Source organism: Crocodylus porosus, unplaced genomic scaffold (genome assembly GCF_001723895.1).
Source record: "Crocodylus porosus isolate Cpor-Errol unplaced genomic scaffold, CroPor_comp1, whole genome shotgun sequence".
NCBI lineage: Eukaryota > Metazoa > Chordata > Crocodylia > Crocodylidae > Crocodylus > Crocodylus porosus.
In genome coordinates this window covers 26221717-26244515 of record NW_017728914.1, presented here as the reverse complement: position 1 = coordinate 26244515, position 22799 = coordinate 26221717, and the positions used below count along the sequence as shown (strand labels likewise).

The window sequence follows — 22799 nt, the reverse complement described above, 5'->3', positions numbered from 1 at the left end:
ATAATGCATTCAGCAGCTTTCTTCCAAGATCCTCAATGCACTTGACAGACAATGAGCCTTACATCCTCTTTGAGGTATTATTACACCTAAGTTGTATAGTATGGCAGACTGGGGTTATCTGTCTATCATGTTTTTATATAGTACCTACTACTGGCATTTAAGCACTGACTAGAAAGCAGGAGCCCTGACTTCCTGTAGATAAACTCTTATGTACATTATGCCTACTTAAAATGTACTTGCTACCTGGGCCTCACTCCTCTCCAACTGCACTGAAGTCAATGACATCTTTCAGCTTAGTCAGATAAGTTACTCCAAGCCTTTTTTTAGACCATGATGCTTGGAATAAATTCATACTTCACTGTATGAAACAAATTACTCATAACTGTCCTGGCTAAGTTAATACATTTACTTGCCTGTTCATTTCTAATATTGCATTAGAGAATGTTTTCAATATTGCTCCAGATTTATACAAAACAAAGTAACTTATGAAAAATAACTGATTTACAGTCCACTTTGAACTTATGTGGTTTGAATGATGACGTATTTAGTTTAAAGGAAATTGAGTAGCTTCAGGTTTTATTTTAAATTCAAGCAAATGTTTGTTCCCATTAAATTCCATTAGTCCCCGAGGGAGACTAGAAGAATAAAATTGTCTATTGACAGAGCAGTTGTTCTGGCATATACAAATGCTGGTAAACCCTTTCTCCAGCTGTAAGGCGGCCTGATCATTAGGATGCTTATCACTGTGATGCTGAGTCCTGGCACGGTTGTGCACATCACAATACTGCACAAGACAAACATTTTAGACTAAGCCAGGGCCACAGTGTATCCCCCCCTCCCACTTTCTCCCCTGTTTTGAGATCCTCAAATTAGACCATTGGTTTTTTTATGAGTAGAGGCAATTAGCTGGGTTAGTCTGATGCCAAGCAGAAGGCAGAGAAGACGTGCACCTGATAGATTAATTGAATCTGAGATGTATAAGCTGTCTGAGCAACAGATCAATTCATCAGATAAAAGGAGTTGTCATAGCATCTAGACCAGTTAGTATCACCCTGGGTGCTGCCAGATCCTTTGGGCTAGGGACAGACATTACACACAGACTGGTTTAAACCTCTAACAGAACACATGTTCAGTGCACATAAACTAGTTGGAAAAAGGCTGAAACTGGTTTGAGATGAACCTGGTTGAATGTAGTATCAGACTTAATTGATTTGGGTCAACCCAGTTTATGCAGTGTCTGTCCTAAACCCCTTCCTGGTTTAAGTTAAATCAGAATCCTCCAGCATCCCAGCTGCTTTGTTGGGTGGGGCTGTGCTCTTTGCTTTAGCCCAGCAGGGCTGGCCCAGTCCCTCTGCTCCCTGGGTGCAGCTCGAGCAGAGACTGAAGACAAAGTGGTGTCTGCCTGGCTTGCTCCCTCCCCCCGCTGCTCAAGCAGGGATTCCCCATCCCTTCTGCCTTACACAGACACCACTCAGCATTAGCTAGCAGACCATGTGCTGGCTACAGTTCATGCTGGGGTCTTTTAAGAGGCGGTTAGATGAACACCTTGCTGCGGTCGTTTGACCCCAGTAATCTTTCCTGCCGTGGCAGGGGGTCGAACTAGATGATCTACTCAGGTCCCTTCTGACCCTAGAAACTATGAAGCTATGAGAGATCCTTTTGTTTTGCTGATGCGTGCTAAATGCTAACAACTACCTGTATAGCTCCCTGCTGTGTAACTCAGTGCTTTATCAACTCCCTGCTGGCTCCCTCCTGGTCAGAAGTGGGGAGGGAACCCCTCCCTAATCAGAGTGTCCTACCTGGGCTTGGCCACACCCCGCTTCAGCTCAGCTGTATGGAAGGCAAGGGAGGGCTGCTCTAGTGCCCTCCGGCTTCTAGCCTGAGCCACTGCAGGCATGCGCCCTCATTTCTGGACTGAAAAGGGAATGCCTGTCCACCTCTATATCGGTTCCAGTTTTGCAGATTAGACTAACCTGTAAAGATTGAATCAATTCGGGCTCAGGCTTTTTGAATGGCTGTCCCTAGCCTTGAAGTGTACCATGAGGTGTATGGAAATAGGTGAGGCATGTGGAGTTAAACAGATAAGCCAGACTCGGGTGTGTTCCTGCCTGGACAATTCCCCCACCCCTACTGTCCAACCCCTGTATAAGGTAGTAAGTATTGTAATATAAAAATTAATTTTAGAAATTGAGTGCCACCTAATTCATGAAAGTTATGGAGGGACACCTCAAGTCCATTGAGTCCAAAATCCAGTCAGTCCATCAGGTACACTTCTACCCTGTCTTCTGCTATTGTGTGTTGGTTTCCCTGGCTTGCTTTCTGATCTCTGGAGTTCTAATATTTGTCTTTGACTATGCTTAACAGAGCTTGTATCATTTCATCTGTTGCTGTAATCAGTGTGTATTAGAGCTTTGAGATGGATTAACTTTACTGGCTAGAATACACAAAGCCTAAAATAAATGCTGAAAAGTTTTTTCCATTAGTCTTGCCTGATTATATACCCCCCTGTAAGAGAGAACTACAGGGTAGCAGAGTTTTTTAATTCAAAGTATATTTACAGGTATAAGAAAAGCATTTTGCTTATGTCAGGTGTTCTCACAAATACACTTGATTATTTTGAGAATGAGAATCTTGGACAATCCCAGCCAAAATTGCAATTATAATAATTCAGTCGAAGAACATGTGGACATTGATTAAATATACTCTGGCATTGCCTAAAGGCCCTGTTCTCAGATTTTACTACATAGGTGCAAGGATAGAATAAAAATCTTACTGGCTGGTCCTGGTATTGGTTTAGAAGATAACAATGGTAGACTGCACTAGAGTGAAAGTTTAATGCTAATTGCTGTAATCAAGCACACTGATAATCCAGAATGGGAAACCAGGTGGAAAGAATGATTCACATAGTTCCATTCATATGAGGTCTGACCTTGATGTGAGCTTAGCAAAATAAGCCTAACACACCCTATAACAGCAACGGCCTTTCCCAGGCTGAACAAAATAGAAAATGTTCTACATAAGGAGGATTTACAGCATTTTAAACATGTTAGTCTAATGACATCAACAGCTTTAAAATTAAAACCTCAACCATTGCTCTGAGATGGGTGTCAAGAGTTACTGTAAAAATATATGCAGTCAAAATGCTAGATACTTAACACTTTTTTAAAATTAAACTAGCTTCTTCCTGGATCAGAATGGTTAAAATGACTTGTACTTTTCCAGTACCAAAATATTACGTGTCATTTTAGTTTTTAACAAAGACACAACCCTCATCTCGTTGTTTTAAAAATAAAAATATGGTCAGCCCCAAGCATGTAAAAATTGTATATCAGGCCCCCAAAGTTAGGCAACTCATTTAAAATTCACAAGACTTTAAAATTAGTTTTATTTGTAATCCAGTTTCCCAGCTTTTAGGATGTACATGCTTCGTGGTTTCAGTCTTAACAGCTGTGAAGGCTTCTCTGCTGCCTCCCTCCCCCCTCTGTTTTTAAATTAAAGGTAGGATTCTTATAAAACCACTTGGCTTCTGGGGCTGGGTATGAGAGACAGTAAATAATTCAAAATGTTGCTCTTAAGTTTATCAGCATCACTATCATTAAAGTGTAGTAGATGGCTGAGAAATTAAATACCATATTTCCTCGAATAAAAGACAAGGTGTGTCGTTCCCTGCCCATCCCCCCTCAATTCGCATGGGGAAAAAAGCCCCTTATCTTATAATTGCATACAAGAAAATCTCACTAAATACATTGTCTATCATTAAACTGCTGCCAAAAGCGGCATGTGCTCATTAATGAAAACCAACTATGTAGTTGTTTAAATGCAGCCAACACTGAGCATGACTATAATACACATGGCCCACACTGGGCAAATGTGCTGGGAATCTTGTTTGTGAATGTATGTTGCCCTTAAAAAAAGTGGGGGTTGGGGCAGGTGTTCTTTCTGCAGGGAAATGGCACTGGGCCTAGAGGTACTGCTGCAATGCTAGGCCAGCACTGAGAGGGCTAGAGCCAGTCCTGACCCCCTCCTCTTGATGCCAAAATTGCTACATTTGATATGCTGATGGGAACCTACCACAAGGGCAGGTTAATGTAGCATACCTGAATAAGACATACGGTAATGCCCATTAAGTACAGTCCCCCTCACTGCTGACTCTTTCCAGTCATGGTGAGCCACAATATTTCATACAGTTTGCTCAGAATCCCTCTGTCGTCTGCTCTCTCATTCTGGTTTATATGATTAGTTGACCATGTTTTCCATGAGGTGAAGCTGGACCAGGTTGCCTTGCACTTCATCTGCATATAAACTTTTGTAGCGTCCCAGGACTGTTGACAAGATCACCCAGTTCCAGTCATGAGGGGTCTAAATGGCACAGGGATCCTTTGGTGGAGGGGTGGGGTATCTGGAGTACACACATACTGAGTCATGCAGAGCTGTAGGGTAACTGGTTTGAAATGCTTTTGACTCTGGTGGAGCCCAGCCCAACGAACTATGTGGCAAATCACAAGCCTTTGGCTAATATCATGTCAGCCTCTTGAAGGCTCAGATTAAGTGTTGTATACTACATATAAGTAGGTGCCAAAGTGCTGCTCAGAAGTGTGTTTATGGAGTACCTCTGCTAAAACTTGCAGTGGTTTAAAAAAAAAAAGGTAACATATCATTTCTGGATAACCTGGGTGCATGGGTACTAAATGCAAATTGCTACAACCATATTTAATGTAAAGGTTGTTTTCAGATTTGATCCTTACTTCCATGCGCTCGGGGAGAGCAGGGGCTGACAGGGGAAAAAGTCAGAGGGAAGCAGAGAGCAGAGGGCTACCTGACACCCACCTCCCCACCCCAGTTTTACTTTCCCTGCTGTAGTAGTGGGGCGGGAACAAATTCAAGGCAAACCTCCAATAATTAGATTCTATACCTGGAAAAATTGTAAGAAAATGATAAATTTTCCATATATTTAATGTTTGAGGGAGCATCATCTTAGTATTCAGTATCATCTTCTATTTGAATAAATATGGTACTTAACAAATGCCAGCAATGCATGATGGTGGGAAACACTGTGTTTTGTTGTAAAACTCTATGGACCTGCGTCCTAAAACTGGGTTGGCTGCTACATCACAGGATACATAATTCCACAGTGAAACACGGGTTGTTCCATGAAACAATTACAGAAAGGCAAACCACAACACTTGATTCTTCTCTCTTTGGGGGGGAGAAATTTATTGTTCATGGCTATTTCTAAAAATCATTTTAATGAATTTGTTTGGCAAATGATATCACTAGCTTGCACACCTGTACTGTGTGCAAGGAGTGAAAAACATCCAAGCATCACAAGGTCACTTCTGAAGTTCACACTATTGCTTATCCTTTCTGATGGAATACAGGTGTATGAAAAGACAGTACTAATCTCACCAAGTTTAACGTTCACATCCACCAGAGGTTCAGAGTAATTTCACTGGAAATTAATGACGCGGGTGTTTATTTGAGGACAATTCACAATGGGATTTCCAAATTAAAAAATAAAAATAAAAACAGAACCCCCCCCCTTATGCCTAATGTCAGAAAATGAGCACTGTTCCTTTTCCAGAAAACGTCACATTCCACAAGAATGGCATCCCTTTTCCTGGTCTCAGTGGGAACAGGATTGGGGTTCAGGCCATCCTATTAAGCTTTTGAGTGAGAAAGATACAGTGATACCTGTAGGGTACAATGCAAGTTCACCCATCTTTTGAACTTTCATAATCAACTGCAAAATAAATTTTGGTTTCTCATACTTGTGTGCCGTGGAAACCTGATAAAACATTGCTTTAATGTGTGTATTAGAAGGGTATAATATACATTTATGCATTGGATGAAAAATCCAGGAATCCTTAATAAAAAGTTATAAATAACCTCGTTTGGTCTCCAATGCAGCACACGGGGGATTGCTCCAAACAAACTTTCACAGGCCTCTTCTGCTTGATTCCAGAAATGGAGTACGAGGGCTTGTCTACCCAAGATAAGGTTTGCTGTGCTAGAAAGTTTTCTGAGGGTGTGGATACACATACATTTGGAGATGTTTCAGAAGGGCAGTGGCTGTTACTAACTGTTATGTGTGGACAGGCTGGGAAGGATTTCAATGTAGGAAAACTGCTTCAGATTGAACCCTGAACAAAGCAGTGTTAAAGTTGAAGCTGTTTTTCTGTATTTGCATTGTTCCCAGCTTATCCACACATAACAATGCCCTTTTTGAAATGTCTCCAAATGTAGGTGTATCCATACGGTGATGGGAGGTGCAAATTAGATGGGCAAAGAACTTTTCCTGCTACAGCTGAAACCAGTTCACTGAATAAAATAAAAGGGTATGTTGCCAGAAGGATTTATTATACTGGTCTAATTGTGTCCTTTGCCTTCTTACCTATGTGGGCCAATGGGTGACTTTTTTGTGCTCTTAACTTGCTTGATTCTGCAAAATTTTTAAGCCTTTGTGGGCATGATGGAGGTAGCTGTTATGTGTAGCTGTAGTAGTGTATCTGCAGTTCATCCTTGCCACTGAGGATAAGGAGGAGAATTGGTTCTGTTCATGGGCTATGAACAAGAGGGGTGGAAAATGGGATCACAGCTGCACACCACAGGACCTTCTTGTCTATAGCATTGTGGCGTCTGCATCATCATGGGTGCCCACATTTTTAGAGGTGCATCTTTAGGCATCTAAATACCATCAACAGACTAACCTTGGCAACTATTTATCCCCAAAGTCTTAAGATTATCACACTCCAACTGCAAAGTACAAAACCAGGAGCACCAAGAACACTGTGTTTTATACCCACCAGTTCTTAAGTTTTTCTCTCTCTCTTTTTCCTTTTCCTTTTACAACTGAAAAGGTTTACCTTTATAACCACTGTGCTTTACTTAATGTACTTTGCAGTGTACATGAATCAGAATGTTTCCCATCACATATAATGGCACTCAGATCACATTAGTAAGAAAAATGAATAGCTCAGGCACAAAACTAATATAAGAGCTTAATAAAATGGACAGGAAAATATTACTGGTAAATAATTACTGGAAGGGAATTGAGCTTCACTAGTGCATAGTTTAACTTTTAATATTTACTTACTTTAAAAAAACAAAACCAAAGCAACAGCCAACAATAAAGATACTGCAGTGTTATATAACCTGCTATCTGATAATAGAACAAGATTACTGATTCTGTGGGGAGCTGTTCATTTTGTCACATTATCTTGTTACCTTTGAAAGGCCACATGTGACCATATGAGATCTAGGCCTTTTGATCATGGTTGCAGAACAGAAAGTTGCTCTAACTTGCCTGTAAAAAGCATTACTGATAAAGAGCAAAAAGCACAGTAGCCTGTGATGGTTCATTAAAATACCTTTGAAAGTCAGGTTTGCTGGCTGAGCGCATTTTTACTTCTAGGACTTCATATTTAAAGGTAGAATTAAGGGATTGCTGGGAGAGAACATTTTCATCATTTAATAAATGCAGTTAGTGTAATGTGCGTACTGAAAAAAATTTCTTCTGGTCAATTTGTCATTTTTAACTACATTACGGGAGGGTCCAAACTGAGCATTCTTCAGGAATTCAAGAAGGCACAGGATGTGTACTGAAGGGTTATGGCCTAAAAGGACAAAGAATAGACGCTGGGAAAAAGAACTGTGACATGAGCACAAAGTCTGATTGCAACTGGGTTTGAGGAAAGTTATTCTAATGTGAATGATAAGTGCGGAGTTGGTCCCTAAATGGCCAGGATGGTGATGATCCATGTGATGCTAGTTTGGGGGGTGGTGGGGGGAGTGCTTGCAATTTTCTTCCCCCTTAGCTCATGCCCCGAGGTTTCACCATGGCTCTCACCCCTTGGCCCCTTATGTCTGGATGTGTAGCTTGCCGTTTGTCATCCCAGAAAGGTGCCTATTTTGATCTCCTTGAGGACAAGCAGAACAGGGTTCTGAGTGTCAACTTTTCTTAACCTAGATAATGTAGGTCACAAAATGATGCTGCACAACTCCTAGCTCCAGCTCATACACGAAAGCAGTAGCCTCAATGCATTTTCTTTTGCTGGCTTGAAGTCAGATGTTAGCACTTAGTAAATCATAACCAGGCTCCAGTGGCTAGATAAGATAGCCACTGTGTTTTTAAAATCTATTCCATAGGATCTAAGCATCCACTCAGCTGTTTATTTTTTCTTAACTTGTGGGATACTGTAACTTGGCGTAGCAGCGCCATCCGCAGCCAAGGTCATAAGTTTGAAAGCAATCCGTGCCGATTTAGTCTCTAGAGAAGCAGGCTACATATCATGACGGAAGTGGGGCAGTCTCTGAGGGAGAGGGTTGACCACTCCACGTGTCAGCAGCTGCAGGCAGGACCACAAAGAGACTCGTTGATGCTGTTGCTCCATTGCCCTGGGAGGAAAGGAAAGTGGTGAGTGGCAGTTCTGAAAAAGGGGATGGGGTAAAAATGAGCGAAAAGCCTCTGAAAAGCTCATTCTCCAACTGAACAAACACAGTTCATTTGTAACTTCCTGTGTTATCAGATCGCCCACATCAGTCAGTGTCTCCAACACAGCACAGAGGGATGGAGAGAGAGTAAATGTATAGTCTCCCTTGAATCGCCATTTGTATTAACAGCTCCTCTGTGTTTCTCGGACGTTCCTGTGTGTCTGGGTCAGTCTGAGCTCTCTGGGACGTAGGCTGACTTTGTATGGCTTTTGTATTGCATAGAGCAGTAAGTGGCCTTCTGCCCAAAATAATGGCCTGCCCCTGGCATAGAGCATGCTGTTGGCTTGCTGTATTGCTAACTGCTCAAATGCAGAGAAGGCAGTCTGTTTTTCTGTTCCTGTGCTTGGTGCAGGGGCAGGATAGTGGACACAAGTGCACTTATACCGTCTTTGCACTCCCTGGATTTGTGGGCTTTTGTGGAGCATGTCTGATCCATGGTTATGGAAACATAAGTAAATCAGCTACAGGCATAGATTCAGTAGCTGCAAAGTAGTATGACTGGGAGAAATTGGAGGCCCAATGTAAGAACTTCAGCTCGAGGCCAAAAATGTTTATGGGCAGCTGGAGTGGCACAAAGGGACTGGAAAGAGATGAATCGAGCTTCCAGAATTAAGTCAAGGCAAAACAGTCTGCAGTGATAATTAAAACACCATGGGTGGCACCTGTGTATATTTTGTATATGGAGAAGCAAACCTCAAAAGAGACAGGCTACCTACAGCATTGCCAATACTTAAATGACGAGCACAGGGGGAGTCTGTTATCTATACCGTAAGGGGAAAATGATTTGCATCACAGATATTGGTTGTAGCTGTGTTGATGTAAGGGCATACGCAGGCAAGGTTATTTGGGTAAATGTGATATCTAATAACAGATATCACATTTACCCAAATAACCTTGCCTGCCCTTGCATCAGTGACTTACTTTCCAAATTGCCCTATGCCTTTGTCACAAATTTATTTACAAGTTTTTAATTTCTTGTATTTTCTGTTTCCAAAATGTCTGTACACCAGCATTTGAAAATAAAAGTAATGGATTGTTTTGGGAGGTTTTTTTGGGGGGAGAGGTAATGAGCCTTCTCATTTCATATTATTTTACATAAGGAGCATGTTGTTATAAGTGGTGTACTTATAGTTTAGTTGGTAAGGCAGATGTCCATGCCATTTATACATGTGATCATCACCTAGTGTGCAGAAACACATGATGATTCTTGTGCATCTACAACATATTTTTGTGCCCATACATGCGCATAGACAATCTCCCCAAAACATATTACTTGAAAAATGGGGGGTTGGAAATGGTGGGAAAGGTCTACAAGGGCATGCAGACTTGAAGTATTTTGTAAAAGATTACTGAGTTACATCTGTTCAGCCTGGTGGGTCTTTTATCTGCATTGTAGATCCAATTAATTTATTTTGGCTGTGCATTTATATTGGCTCTGACTGTATTCAAGAAAATGATAATTAACAATGTGTTGAGTTGGGAAAGTTAGCTAATGGGGTAACTTAGAGACCAGAGCTAGATCTAGCATCATTTAACATCTGTTATTGATGACCTGGAACATGAATGGAATTTTCAGTTGACACCAAATTCTGGCTTGTCTCAAAAAGAAACATTTCCTTTGATAATTCCTGGATTTCTTGTTTAAGGCCAGGTTGTTTTTTCTGTTCTTGGTTGTAAGTCTCTCTCTAAATACTCCGTACCTTATTGCTACAAAAGGTAAACATTATTATCGTGGGTACTGATGTCATGCTTTAGTATGTTGTACAGCTTCTCACCTTGTGCCACATAACAATAGTGGCTTTGCACAGTCTGCAAATTATGTTTAATATGTGCAAGTTATTATTTGGCATAACTGACCCTCCCTCAACTGCTTCCACATAAAATATATTCCTCTTCCAGAGTATGTCACTAATGGTGGTCAAATGGCATAGGTTTTTGAAATCTAGCATTCTTTGTCAGTGTTTTGAACAGGTTGTAAAAGAGAGAGTTCAATTCTCTTATTAAACCTGCATCTCTAAAATTGAAACCATTCCACTTAAATCCTTGTGTTTTTATCCTGATGCAAAGGAGGATCAAGCTGAGAAATTTCTTCTACAGATGTCTTCAAAGTACCAAGGTATTGGAAAAGGAAGGCAAATGCTGCTTTGCGAGCGTAGGTAGATAGGTCAGCATGATTGAACAGTAATAAATAATTTAAAATAGAGAAAATGTTAAAGAGAATGTCTCTGGAACAGAGTGCACAAATGTTTATGGTTCCCAGTCCTAAAATATGATCTCCTAACACATACTTTCCTACTCCTATATGTTCCTGTGGACTTCCCTGAGATACAAAAGTCTGTGCTAGCTGATCATATGATCAGTAGGGCTCAAGATCCTTAAGTAATTGAATCCCATTCCTATATTCATTGTTGTATAAAACTTACCTTGCAGGCAGCCCACATCCAGAAGAGTCTGTAATACAGAGATCATATAGATGCAGAATAAGCAGGATGCACTGGGGAGCCCAGAGGAAGGGTTTCCCTATTGACTCACTGCTTTTGGGCATCATGGAAGAAGTGAGTCTTAGCTTAGAATAACATCTATGGGAGTTAACCAGAGGTGTTCACCAAAGGAGTGAATCTGTTGCTTCCTGAAATACCCTGTAGTACTGTCTAGTATCCGATTTATAACAATAGTGGCGGGGGGCTTACTGCAAGGTTTTTTGTTTTGTTTTGTTTTGTTCTTATAGTTCCCAAGGAAACAATTTAACATGGAAATGGCAGGGCGAATCCTCAAGTGGTACAACCTGCATTGGCTCTATGGAAAACAACTTGTTTCAGCTCAGGAACTGCCTTCTGGATGCTACCATAAGTTTTGAAATTGTTTGTGTTCCTACATCTTAATTTTAGAACAATTTTGACTGATTAGCTATTTTCTGAAAAGGTTTGGTCCATTCTTCTTTTCATCTGAGTGCTTCAACGTATTGAATCCACATTCCTATATTATTTTAAACACGCTCCCTCCCAGTTCTCTAAATTCATCAGCAGACATAAGTATACATTATTTTTAAAAAATGGCCCTGATCTCTGGTTAAAAAGTGACTTTCAAATGATACAGGAGGTAACAATGGAATTGGGTGGCACAGGTTTTTAGCTGTACAGTATTTATACAGTACCTGTAACACATGCAACCTTGCCTGCTCTCCAACCCGATTCAGTCATTACACATACTGTGGTAACCAGTTTGAGCAGACTCTAGGTCTTAATGCTGAGGCTGTTAAAACTCTTACCTAAAATCTCTTCTCTTTCTCGTTTTTCAGTTGCATCACTTTGAACACCACAGCCCTTCAGTCTGCAGCATACACAATTACTTTATACATTGCTGTGGGGGGATGGGGTGGACTACCTGGTGCTGGTCCCCTGTATCCCCTAGATGGCCCCTGGAGAAGAGGGGGAATCTGCTGTCCGTGTTGCGCTTCCGCCGATCTCTCCTGCCACGACTTGATGGAATTTTGGGGGGTTCACCCGTCTGGGAAAGCAGGCAGTCCGGACGCGATCCCTCGACTCTAAAGTCCAGGGGTCCTAAGGGCTCCTCCTCCCCTACACCCTCACCCGGTCCTCCGGGTTAGCCGCCCTCTGGGTGGCTCCCTACAGGGGCTAGCCCCTAGTAGGTCACAAGGTCAATGACACAAGATAATATAAAGTCAGTCCACACGTAGACGCCCGCTTCTCTGGGGCGGAGGTTATTTTCCTTCTTCCAATAGCCTTCGGCCCCAGTCGGGCAGGGACCCTGGGCCCCTTAGTCTGTCCACCCATCCCGCAGTGGGGTTCCGTCCTCCCGCTGCAGGACCCTATAAGAATCCTCACGGTACCTGGCTTAGTCCGCCTCCTGCGGCCCTGGGGTCAATGTACCCCTACCGCCTGTCGCTCGCGACCCGGGGGCACGTTGGGGCTTACCTCCAACCCTGCGGGTCTTGTTAAGTGGCCAAACGGCCTGCAGCCGCCGGAGAAGGGTCTTTCCTTCGGGGCTCCTCTTACCAGGACCCTCCGGATCTGTTGCCACCGTCTCTGCTGCCGCTGGCCTCGCTGCCAACGGCTCTGCAGTTCCCGGCTCCGCCGTCCTCTGCTCCGCGGCTCCCGGCTCCGCTGCCGCCGGCGTAGGCTCCTGCTGGAGCCTCTCCCTCTCCCTGTTTGGGGTTGGGGGGCTCCTTTTATCTTTCCAGGCTGGTCCCGACCCGGATCTGTCCGGGTTCCGGGAAGGGAAAGGCTCCCGAGCCCACTTCCGGGTTCGCACCCGGAAGTTAGGCGGAACTCCGCCGTTTTCCGCCCAACCCTGGCCCCCCGGGGCCTTGACCCCTTCACAATTGCAAAGTAATGTCCCTAGACAACTGAGACTAGAACCCTGGTCACTTGTCACTCAAAGCACAGGCCTCTCCCTTGACCTAAGGGAACTATATTTGTACTATATTTGATAATAGTATATCCCTTATCTAATCAGTATAGCAACTGCATTATTGTATCTGCAGATGTCCTGATCCAGTAATGGGATTCTTGTGTAGATCCCTGTTACCTACACAGTGTCCCATTGAAGCCAGTGCGATTCTGCGCTCAACACAGCATCTACCCTGGAAGATTGAAATGCAGTCTGGGCCAAGGGCAACACATAAAGGGCCTATATTAACATATGCTTCCCTGTTGCTGGTTTTGGTCCAATCTATTTAATGTCAATGGGAATGAACTGTTTGCATCAGGAGAATTTGCCTAAGGTATGTTACTAGCCTGCTGCACATTAGTAACTCCCAAGTAATCAAAACATCAGTGTTCTGTCCCAAACTAACGAGATCTGGAAATGCAATTCAATTCCCAACCTTCAGGCATTCCCATGAACAGCATAAAATAAATCTAATATGAAAGTGCTGCCAAAGTAATTTGAAATAAATCAGAAACCAAAATATATGAAACCACAAAGTGTCCCATTTTATGAATGGCTTATTCTCCAAGCATCTCCAATTTGGATAAACTTGCTGGAGGGGAGTGGAATCCATTGCATTTCTAGTGTTTCTTTTGATTTTTTAAACAGCACAAAATAGACATTTGTCACAGTGGAGCAAGTGAGCAAGGGAATTAGAAAGCTGAGCAGTGTATAGAGAACAAAATATTGAAAAAAAAAATCATAAAAGCTGATTCATGATGTTGGAACATAAGAGCCAGATTTAGGCGGCCAGTTCTGCTTACCTTGTTGTTGAAGAGAGATGCTGATCTCTGTCAAACTTTAGATTTCATGCTCTAGCCATAGTCATGAAAGGGGAGCATTCTGCATGCATTTCATGGTCTGGATGCTTCCAGTCGTGGTCACTCAATTGGTTTTTGTCCATTACATTCCTGCCAGGGGCCTGAAGCCAGATAACACCAGTGCTCCTCCTCGCTCCAGACAAATATACTCTTTTTTCAAGGCAGGAATAATGCTCACACTTGTTTTAGTGAAGAGCCCTATGTGTCCCTTGAGGCTGAAAATGATTATTAATCATCTCTAGTGCTTGGCCATGGCTTCCGGCATCCAAAAATCAGACAGGGCCTGAATTTGGCTCCACATAAGGCTAATTTATATAAGAACTGGTGCAGAGTTGAACAGTGAATTGTTGGTTTTGGTATAGGAAATGTCCTTTCTGGGGCTGTGGATGGTATGGTTTCTTCTTCCTTGCCTGGAAACCTCCAGAAGCGACCGAGTCAGTTGGTTGGAGAGCCCTTTTGCTTTATTCTCAAACCAAATCCTATCGTTCTTATACAAAACATCATTCTTAATAGCGCCGGCACTGTAAAATCAACAGCCCTGCCACGTACAATCCCGGTGCGAGTGTATTGCAAACAGCCCACAGTCTCTCTGTTGTGGTAGAAGTGAAACCAAGTGAGAAATCTCCATGAGAAAGGGAACTAGCCAAGAGCTGTTACAGGATGTCATTTTATGATTAACGTTACTTTTACTGGGATGGGGAGGAGAAATCTCCAGTTGACCCTAAAGAAGACTTCCTTCTGATCCCAGTCTGTCTGTCAAAGAGAAGTTTCAGTTGCTCTACCAAATGATGTTTGAAGTCGTTGTCTGTCTCCTGAGACATAAGATTATTATAATATAAACAGAGACTCAATGAGATCCAAAAAGCATTACTTTTTGAGGGCAATGAAATACAAATCATCTCATCAGACAATGCACATTCTCACTAGATAAGCCATACTATTGGTTATTAAAGCAACTATGTGACAGGATTAATAGAGGCTATGAAGAGAAATTTAGAGGACAAATATATAGCTATCAACAGTTTATATAGTTGAATACATGTTTATTGGCAGCTGTCCCACATCCAATTTGTAGTATTTTATATTATCCTTGTGAAAATTAAAGCCATATTGGGCCTTAATACAAGCAAACAACACAAAAACTAGACCTTGTTATGAGAGAGGCTCTGAGTTTGTATAGTCCAGACACAAATGCCACCTGGGCATCTCATGTCTTTGCATGGGGAAAATCCGAAACATAATTGAATATTGGCATTAATGCATGAACAGCAGGGAAAAAGTTACGGCGATTTAATAAACAGCACAATATTTCATGCAGCACTGGAAAGTGGTACGTTATCTGAATGGTAGTCAGGAAAAGCTGATCAGTAATGAGGAACGTCTTGCCTCTGCAGGAAGCTGTTAGGATAGTTGCTATCATGCAGCTGCTGCATACTATAGCTGCTTTTTTTTTTAATTGCAGAAACAATATTTTGTTTTCTCATCAAGACTCAGCTCTGAAGCTTTTTACATTTCATGAAGGCCTGTAAATAAACTGGAGGAGTCCAAAGGCTGTAGCTGCTCAACTTGCTTTGAAACAGGTCCTTCATTACGTGGGGCTTTTTTTTAAGTGAGAAATTGAGTCTGCAAATAGTACCCAATCAAAGGCTTACTGTTGACTTGAAGACAACAGAAGTGACAATTTTTGTCTGATCTAGCCACAGGAAGTGGTCTATAGCTGTGACCAAACACAAGTCCATGGCTGCAAACCGCTTAAAAAAAACAGTCCCACCAAGTGAAAATCTGAACCCTCATTGCATGAGGGGGTCACATGAAGACTTCAAAACAGAGCGTCCTCTGTAACTTCTGTCTGTGCTGCCTGCCAGCCTGCTGCCTTTTTCAGAATGGGAGGTGGGAAAGGGAGTGGAGGGAGTTCGATTTGGGGGTATTACAGCCCTGCTGCAGGGTGAAGCGGGTGTATTGGAGCCCCTCTGAGGTGGGGAGCTCCAGTTCACCCACCTCACCCTCCAGTGTCAGCTGGGAAACCCCTCCAAAAGCTTTGCAGCCCTGCAGGGAGGAAGGGCCATTGTTACGCTAAACTGGCTGCAGGCTCCCAACCAGTAACTAGATTCTTCTCTCTGCTGGAATGAACAATGAACTTCTGTTTGGTCCCGGGGATCGTCGTAATTCAGAATACTTCCTGAAAAGCATTCTCAGTTACAGTGGAGATCTGCACTTCTGTCCAGGGATGTCCCGGGGGGGGGGAATCGGTGCAATTGCCCCAGATCCTGGACCCTGGGAGGGCTCTGTGGAGCTGGGCAGAGTGGCCATGACGACTCTACACTGCTGCTGCCGGCTTTGCGTCCAGCTGCTCTCTACCCCCCAGCCCGTTGATGGCAGCTTCTTTGCATCCAGGGTGTGCAGGATCAGGGTGGGAGCAGGGCCCCGCATGGGCTGATTTGCCCTGGGCCCCGCACCCTGCTCAGGTCAGCTCTGCTTCTGTCTGTACCCTAAACAGCTCAGCTTCTGATGCAGGCCTAACATTATCCAGCATAGCTGCAGATCATTGTCTTCAGAAAAGAAGAAATGGGCATCCAAAAATTGTGACTATATCTGAGAGTATGAATTTTGAGCCTAGTGCTCAAACTGTGGTAGCATCTTCAGTCTTGGCAAAACACAGTGGCCCTTTCCATAGAAAACTATTCACTTATGGTAGCTTAGATTCCAGAAAAACTTGGATATCTGCTCCCCTAAACCTCTCCCCTATGATTTACTCTGAACAACAGACCATATGTTTTTACTCTCTCATATCCTCACACTAAACATCCTTTTTCATAATGCTTCTTTTCTGCTGTTGTTTTTCCCCTTGTATAGATTAATCCTGGGAGTAAGGCAGCCATGGCTAACCTCTGCCCAGGAGATATTATTCTGGCAATTAATGGAGAGAGCACAGAAAACATGACTCATCTAGAGGCACAGAACAAGATCAAAGCATCTATGGACCAACTGTTGCTATCTGTGAACAGGTAAGTGTCCTTACACACTTAATAACTCATCCAGTACAGTTGCTGTGTCCACATTTGTACAGAAATGTCCTTTCCTTGAGGTGTTCATCTGCAGCCACGAGGCAGCTGTGACTGTTCCTATTTTCTTTTGTTTCTCTTTAAAACAGACTGCATTGGAAGTATTCAGTTGTGGTAGTCCAGACTGAAAGGAGCTGGGGTTCCCCAAGATCTAGTACTGTTTGGTATCTTCACTGAGGATGGATTGGAGCGGACGTTTGGTAAAATTGTAGATAACATCAAGCTTGTGGAGCAGACAGAAAGAAGGAAGGGTTAGGATTCAAAATAACCTTGCTATATAGGGAAAACTGGCCTGAAAGAAATAGGAAAAGTGTCTCTATGGGCAAGTGCAAAGTATTTTACTTAGGATGGAACAGAAGTGCATAAATGCAAAGAAGGGAATGACTGGCTAGGCTGCAATGCTGCAGAAAACGCCCTGAGGGTTGAAGAGGACCACAAGCTGAGTTAGCAATCTAATAACACTGCACCAAAACCTATTTTCATGTTATGTGGAAGTCACTAGGAGTGATTCCTCCACGCTGTTCAGCTTGGGAGAACCTCGCCTCAAGTCCTATGCCCAGTTTTGTGTTCTGTACTTCACAAAAGATGTGATCCCATGAACTCTTTCCAAATTCGCTGCAACAAAAAATGGGCAGAAGTCTTCAAAACCTGATGTAGGGAGGTTTGAAAAATTAGGGTTATTTTGTCTGGGGGAGAGAAGATTTAAGTGGAGATTTGGTAGCTAAAAATAGGTAAAAGAGTTGTTGCAAGGACAGTTGTGAGCAACTGTTCCCTTTTCCTCTGAGAACAGGACAGAAGTAATCGGCCTATTGCAAAAAGGGGGATTTATGTTGGATATTAGGAGGAGTTTTCAAACTCTAGAGATGGTTAAGCACTTGAACAGATTATCTAAAGAGCCTGTGGACTCTGTCACTGGATGTGTAGGTTAGACAGATGATTGGGATGATCCTTCCTCGAGCAGAAGTTGAACTAGATGACTTCTTAAGTCCTGTTTATGATTCTGTGTTGGTATTTGAATCCACATCTGCACAGTGTAGGACTTCTGGCAGAAGCAGATTTATGTCTGGGGGGGGGCAGAATTGAAGCCTTAAAACCAGTGGCAAAATCTTCTGACTTCACTGATAGCAAAATTGGAACCGAAGTCTGGCTTGGAAAAGCATCCCATCCTATGAGTTTTCTTCCTTTTTTTTTTTTTTTTAAATGGGCAGCTTGTTAGTTAACAAACCTCACAGCATTCTGCCTTTTATTTTGGAACAATTTTAAAGCAAAATAAAGTTGCATATTAATGCATTTTTGGTTTTACTGCCGTTAGAACTCATTCCATGGCCAAATGTTTCTAATTAAACCACAGATTTATTTAATTGTTCAGCAGAATGAGTGATCTTTATAAGGCACAATAGTGACTGTTATCTTTAAGAGATTTAAATAAGGTTATAAAATTTTTCCACTTCAAGTTAAAAAGGCATTTCCTCAAGTAAAGAGCTACTATTTATTGTTTATACTTCCTTCTAAAAACTCTTTAGCTTTCTGGACCTGGAAATCCAGCATGAAGTTATTAGCTATTAGTGTTTTACAAGTGCTATTCTTTATTGGAGAGTGTGGTTTGTTTTTTTTCCTTCTGTACAGCTGCCCTAAATGAAACAACCCTCTTTGAGAATGGAGCGCATTGTGGTAGGTCCTGTATGAGCAAATGAAGGTTCCTCCCCAAATGAACTGAAGTAGTTTGTTTGGAAAAACATCTCACCAGAAGAAAGGTTTTGTACAACTACAGAGAGACCATTTTTTCTGCATATCCCTGCAAGTGGCTCACTCAAGTGAGGCTGACAGAGTACATGACACCAAACGAGGGTTACACCAAAAGAGGAAGAATGAGGACTCCCTGTATCTCCACCAACAAGCTAGAAGCCCCTTCTCCGCTCCTCCTCCCCCTTCTCTGTTCTACTACACGGCAGAGAAGGCAGAGGTGAAAATCTTGCTGGAACCATAAGTTACGTGTTGAGGGGCTATTTTCCAAGGAGCAAGTACCTTGGAACCTTTTTTTAAATACTGAACTGGAGCGAGGCTTCATTATTAGTGATCAACAGAAATGCATTGAAATGGAGTCTTAATTTGACTATAAATGGATTTAAGTCTTGTGTGATTTCACTGATGCCCAATCCAAATCCCTGCAGCTGTCACTTAGTGTTCTTCTGTATTCAAGTGGGAGCTGCATCCAGCCCTATGATCCAGCCTATGCTCAGTAACAGATATTTTTAAAAATGAAAATGTGGAGCTGTTATGAAGGATTCATTAAACTTAATGGCTGGAGACAGAAGTTATACATAAACTGGTTTAAGTAATGAGAAACTGGTTTAAACCTGTATAGAACAGAAGATCAGTGCACATAAACCAGCTTCAAAATGGCTGAGAACCCTGCAGAGTTCTGTTGCGTGAGTCCGGGCTGCAAATCCCAGAGACCTCAGGGGCAGGAGGAAGAGGAAATGAACACACAGCCTGTGCTGGCCATGTGCCAGGGAGCTGTGCTCTAGTGCCCTTGGCTTCTGGCCTCAGCCACCGCAGGCATGTGACTGCATTTCCTGAATCAAAAGCGAATGTCTGTCCAGTTGTTTCTCAGCTTAATCTCTGCAATTTAAACTAACCCACAAAGACTGAATTGATTCAGCCGTGGGCTTTTTGACTGTCTCTACTTAGTCAATTGGTTCACGGTTTCTTCCAAAGGGCTATTTTATAAAACCCCCTATCTTTTTTTTTTTTTTTTCCTCCAAAGTTAAATGACATGACTATTTCATGATATGGCATAAGATCAAATGAGCAGTGAGTAGAAACTTTGTTGCCAGAGCAGTTTTAAGAGAGACTTCTTTCCATTTAGAAAGGCCAAATATAAAGTTAAATTGATGACTAACATCCAGTGTTGGAAGTAGACCAGCGCCCAACCAGGCTGTGCTTAAATAATTCTGGAGAGGTCTGATGGAAAATCGGACACGGTCAGGGTCTGCTGTGGGAATGGAATCCTACTGGAAACAGCCAAGCTTAGTTAATATATCTAGCTTTTATATAACATTCTGTATCCATGGATCTTCTTGGGTTTACAAGGGAGCTCAGCATCATTATCTCCATACTTCAGCATCTTCATGCATAGAAAAAAGAGATGTGACTTGCCCCGGCAGCCCTGAACTGAATGCAGGTCTTCTGAGGCCCAGTCTAGTGATTCTTCCGTGTACTGCTTAACAACTTTTGGGGTGTATCAAGGTGTTGCTCCACTGGGTGGTCAGAGGTGTTCAAATCTATGCTGAATGTCATCAGTGTCATGTAAGAAAGTTCATCTTTTGCACAGCTTTATTATAGCACAGTTCTCTATCAGTAAGATTCATGGTTGTACTGGTCAGCAAATGTGTGCTACAATCCTGTTGATCACAGCTGTGTTTATATATGGTTGTAGCTAGCACGTGTCTACACTAAATGTTAACTGCACTGTAGTGAAAGTCAATCTCCATTGTGATAGTTTTGTTCTTACCTCAGTCACATCAGTGGCTGAGAGAAGAAATCTGAGTTGTACTGCACCGGTGCAACTGTCTGTCACACCAGAGTCAGTTCTGCAGAAGGATTTGACACATGGGTGACTGGTGCCACCTTAGTCCGGGGCACATGCCCCCCCACAACTAGTAAGTGACCGGGGCGGAGGTGGGATCCCCTGCGGCCGATCACGGTGGCCGGGAAGCGGCTACAGCGCTCCTACTCCCTAGCCGGCGCTCGCAGGGTGGGCACCGGCACTCCTGCCTGCCCCGCTTCTTATTGCCTGAGCAGGGAGCATGGTGCTCTCAGGGGCTGCATGTGCACCCCCTACGCATCACCACTAATCTGGCAGCTGCTCAGAATGCTTTATAGTGAGAAACTAAACAAGGCCTTCTTTTTGACTTATCTAGAAGAAGCTTAAGAGATGATGGAAGCTCCTGTACGTGAAGGGTATTTCTGATACTAACTCTTTGATCTAATAAGCAAAGGCAAAACATGATCTACTGGCTTGAAGCTATATCTAGATAAACTGAGACTAGAAATAAGGGGTGTATTTTTAACAGCGGGTGTAATTTTGCCTTTACAACCATCGACCAAGAAATTTGATAGACTCTCTGTCACTTGAACTTTTGAGAGAAGGTGCAATGTTTTTTTCCAAAAGGCTCTAAATCTAAATCAAAACATTTATTACTCGACCAGGAGTTTCATGCTTGATGCAGGAATTGCTAGGTGAAATGTTCACATCTTCTGTTCAGGTGTTATGACTGTGTTTGTAACTGTCCATCTGACCTTAATGACACTGAACTGGTGAAAATGGTAAAGGCAACACGTGGCCAATTTTGGGGAGATAAGAAACCTCTCAGTGTCCATGCACAATATCCATTCACTTTTAGGAGAGTAGTGCAGATGCAGCTAGGAGAGAAACTGGATCCAAAGTGGCTGATTTTATTTTATTTTTTTTCATGTATTAGTTTAAGGATTAGATTTTGCAGCTGTTTCAAACCTGGCTACCTAATTCTTTATAAATCTGCACAATTGCCTTGATGCTTTAACAGTTAATTTAATAAATCTCTATTTAAGGTCTTTCTTTGAATAGGGAAAATGGAAAACTATTTTATACAGTAAGAAAAGTAACTACAGTAACATTTTATTATATCTATTCTTAGCTTGGCCAAACTGACTGTTTGGTGACATGGATGTTGGATTTCTCTCCTCTGTCCCAAGTGATCCTTTGACGTGCCAATTAATTCTGCTCAGTTGTTAGTCATTGCTCAAGACGGATTCAGAATTACATCCTCACTGAAAATGAATCACTGTTTAAGTGCTGCCTTTCTAATAAAGGAGTGAGATAATTTTAGTGAACCAAGTATCCCTGGGGATAATAGGTATGGTTTGGGGTTTTGTTGTCTAGAGCTGCTAGTCTCACACTACTGAAAGTCTTTTCAGCTTGAGTGGTGTGAAGTAATTAGCCCTGTGTGGAATTGGCTTTAGGTACCATCCTAGTTCACCAATTAAGCCGCTGAGTGTGATGCTATTCTATCCTGTGAACATCCTTCAACAGTCTATATCACCCCCTCTTGCCCCTGCCGTCCTTTGCTTGTGACCAGAAATGCTTTATAGATTGGTATAAAAATCTTATTCTTTTAAAATTAGGATTTTTAAAAATAGTGGTATACATGGACATAACATCTCTGGAATGGCAGGGTTATTTATTTGTTGCATCTGCTGAGCAAATATCTGGCACTGTCTAAAGCTTGCCAGTCCAGCTGTGATTATGTGACTAATTATCATATCCAAGGGTAGGCCAATGAACCTCTCAATGAACATCTTTCATCCTTTTGCTGCTTTTGGGATTTTTTTCACCCAGCGCCCTTTCTTGCTGAACCCTTGACATTCTGCTGGATTTGGATTTTAACAAAATTGGTTTTGTATTTCAAACTGCATTCATGAAATGTCCTTTGACTCAATTCTGGGAAGTTCAGAAGGAAAATCTGACTAGAGGAATAATTAATATAAACAAAGAATTTTGTCCTTTTGAAAGGGGACAGATCAACAACCCTGGACATCACGGCACTAACACCCATAGTCTGTCCTTGCTTAAGTTAGGGTTGGTTCCCTTCTAACCTTAACTCGGATAAGGCACTCCTATAATCTGGTGATGTGTAAAGTATAAAACTTCAGAATGACTGGATTTTGTGTAGCACCATAGCTTTCCTCGTGCTGCCCAGCTTTTGCATGTCACCTGTCTTTTGACGGAAGGAACTCCTGGTGTAAAAGGTATTTTAGCCATGTGAGGTGTACCTCTAGCTGACTGTGGATAAATGCAAAAAGTTCTCTCTTCTCTCAATTTAACATTAAAGCAAGAGAGGCAACCTTTTTGGCAGCATGCCACAAATTAGCCCTGTACTCTCATCAAGTGCTGTTCAGAACCCTTTCCCTTACCCAAGCTGCTGCTCAGCTTTCT

General features: G+C 42.4%; 1 protein-coding gene across 1 annotated transcript in view; it reads left to right on the top strand.

The window, feature by feature from the left end:
* The window catches only part of PDLIM4 (PDZ and LIM domain 4), an 88198-nt gene that overhangs the window by 7423 nt on the left and 57976 nt on the right, over positions 1-22799 (top strand). The window contains exon 2 of the mRNA XM_019535044.1: positions 16614-16765. Coding sequence (XP_019390589.1) covers positions 16638-16765 — 128 coding nt within the window. The 5' untranslated portion in view covers positions 16614-16637. The remainder of the gene's footprint in view (positions 1-16613; positions 16766-22799) is intronic.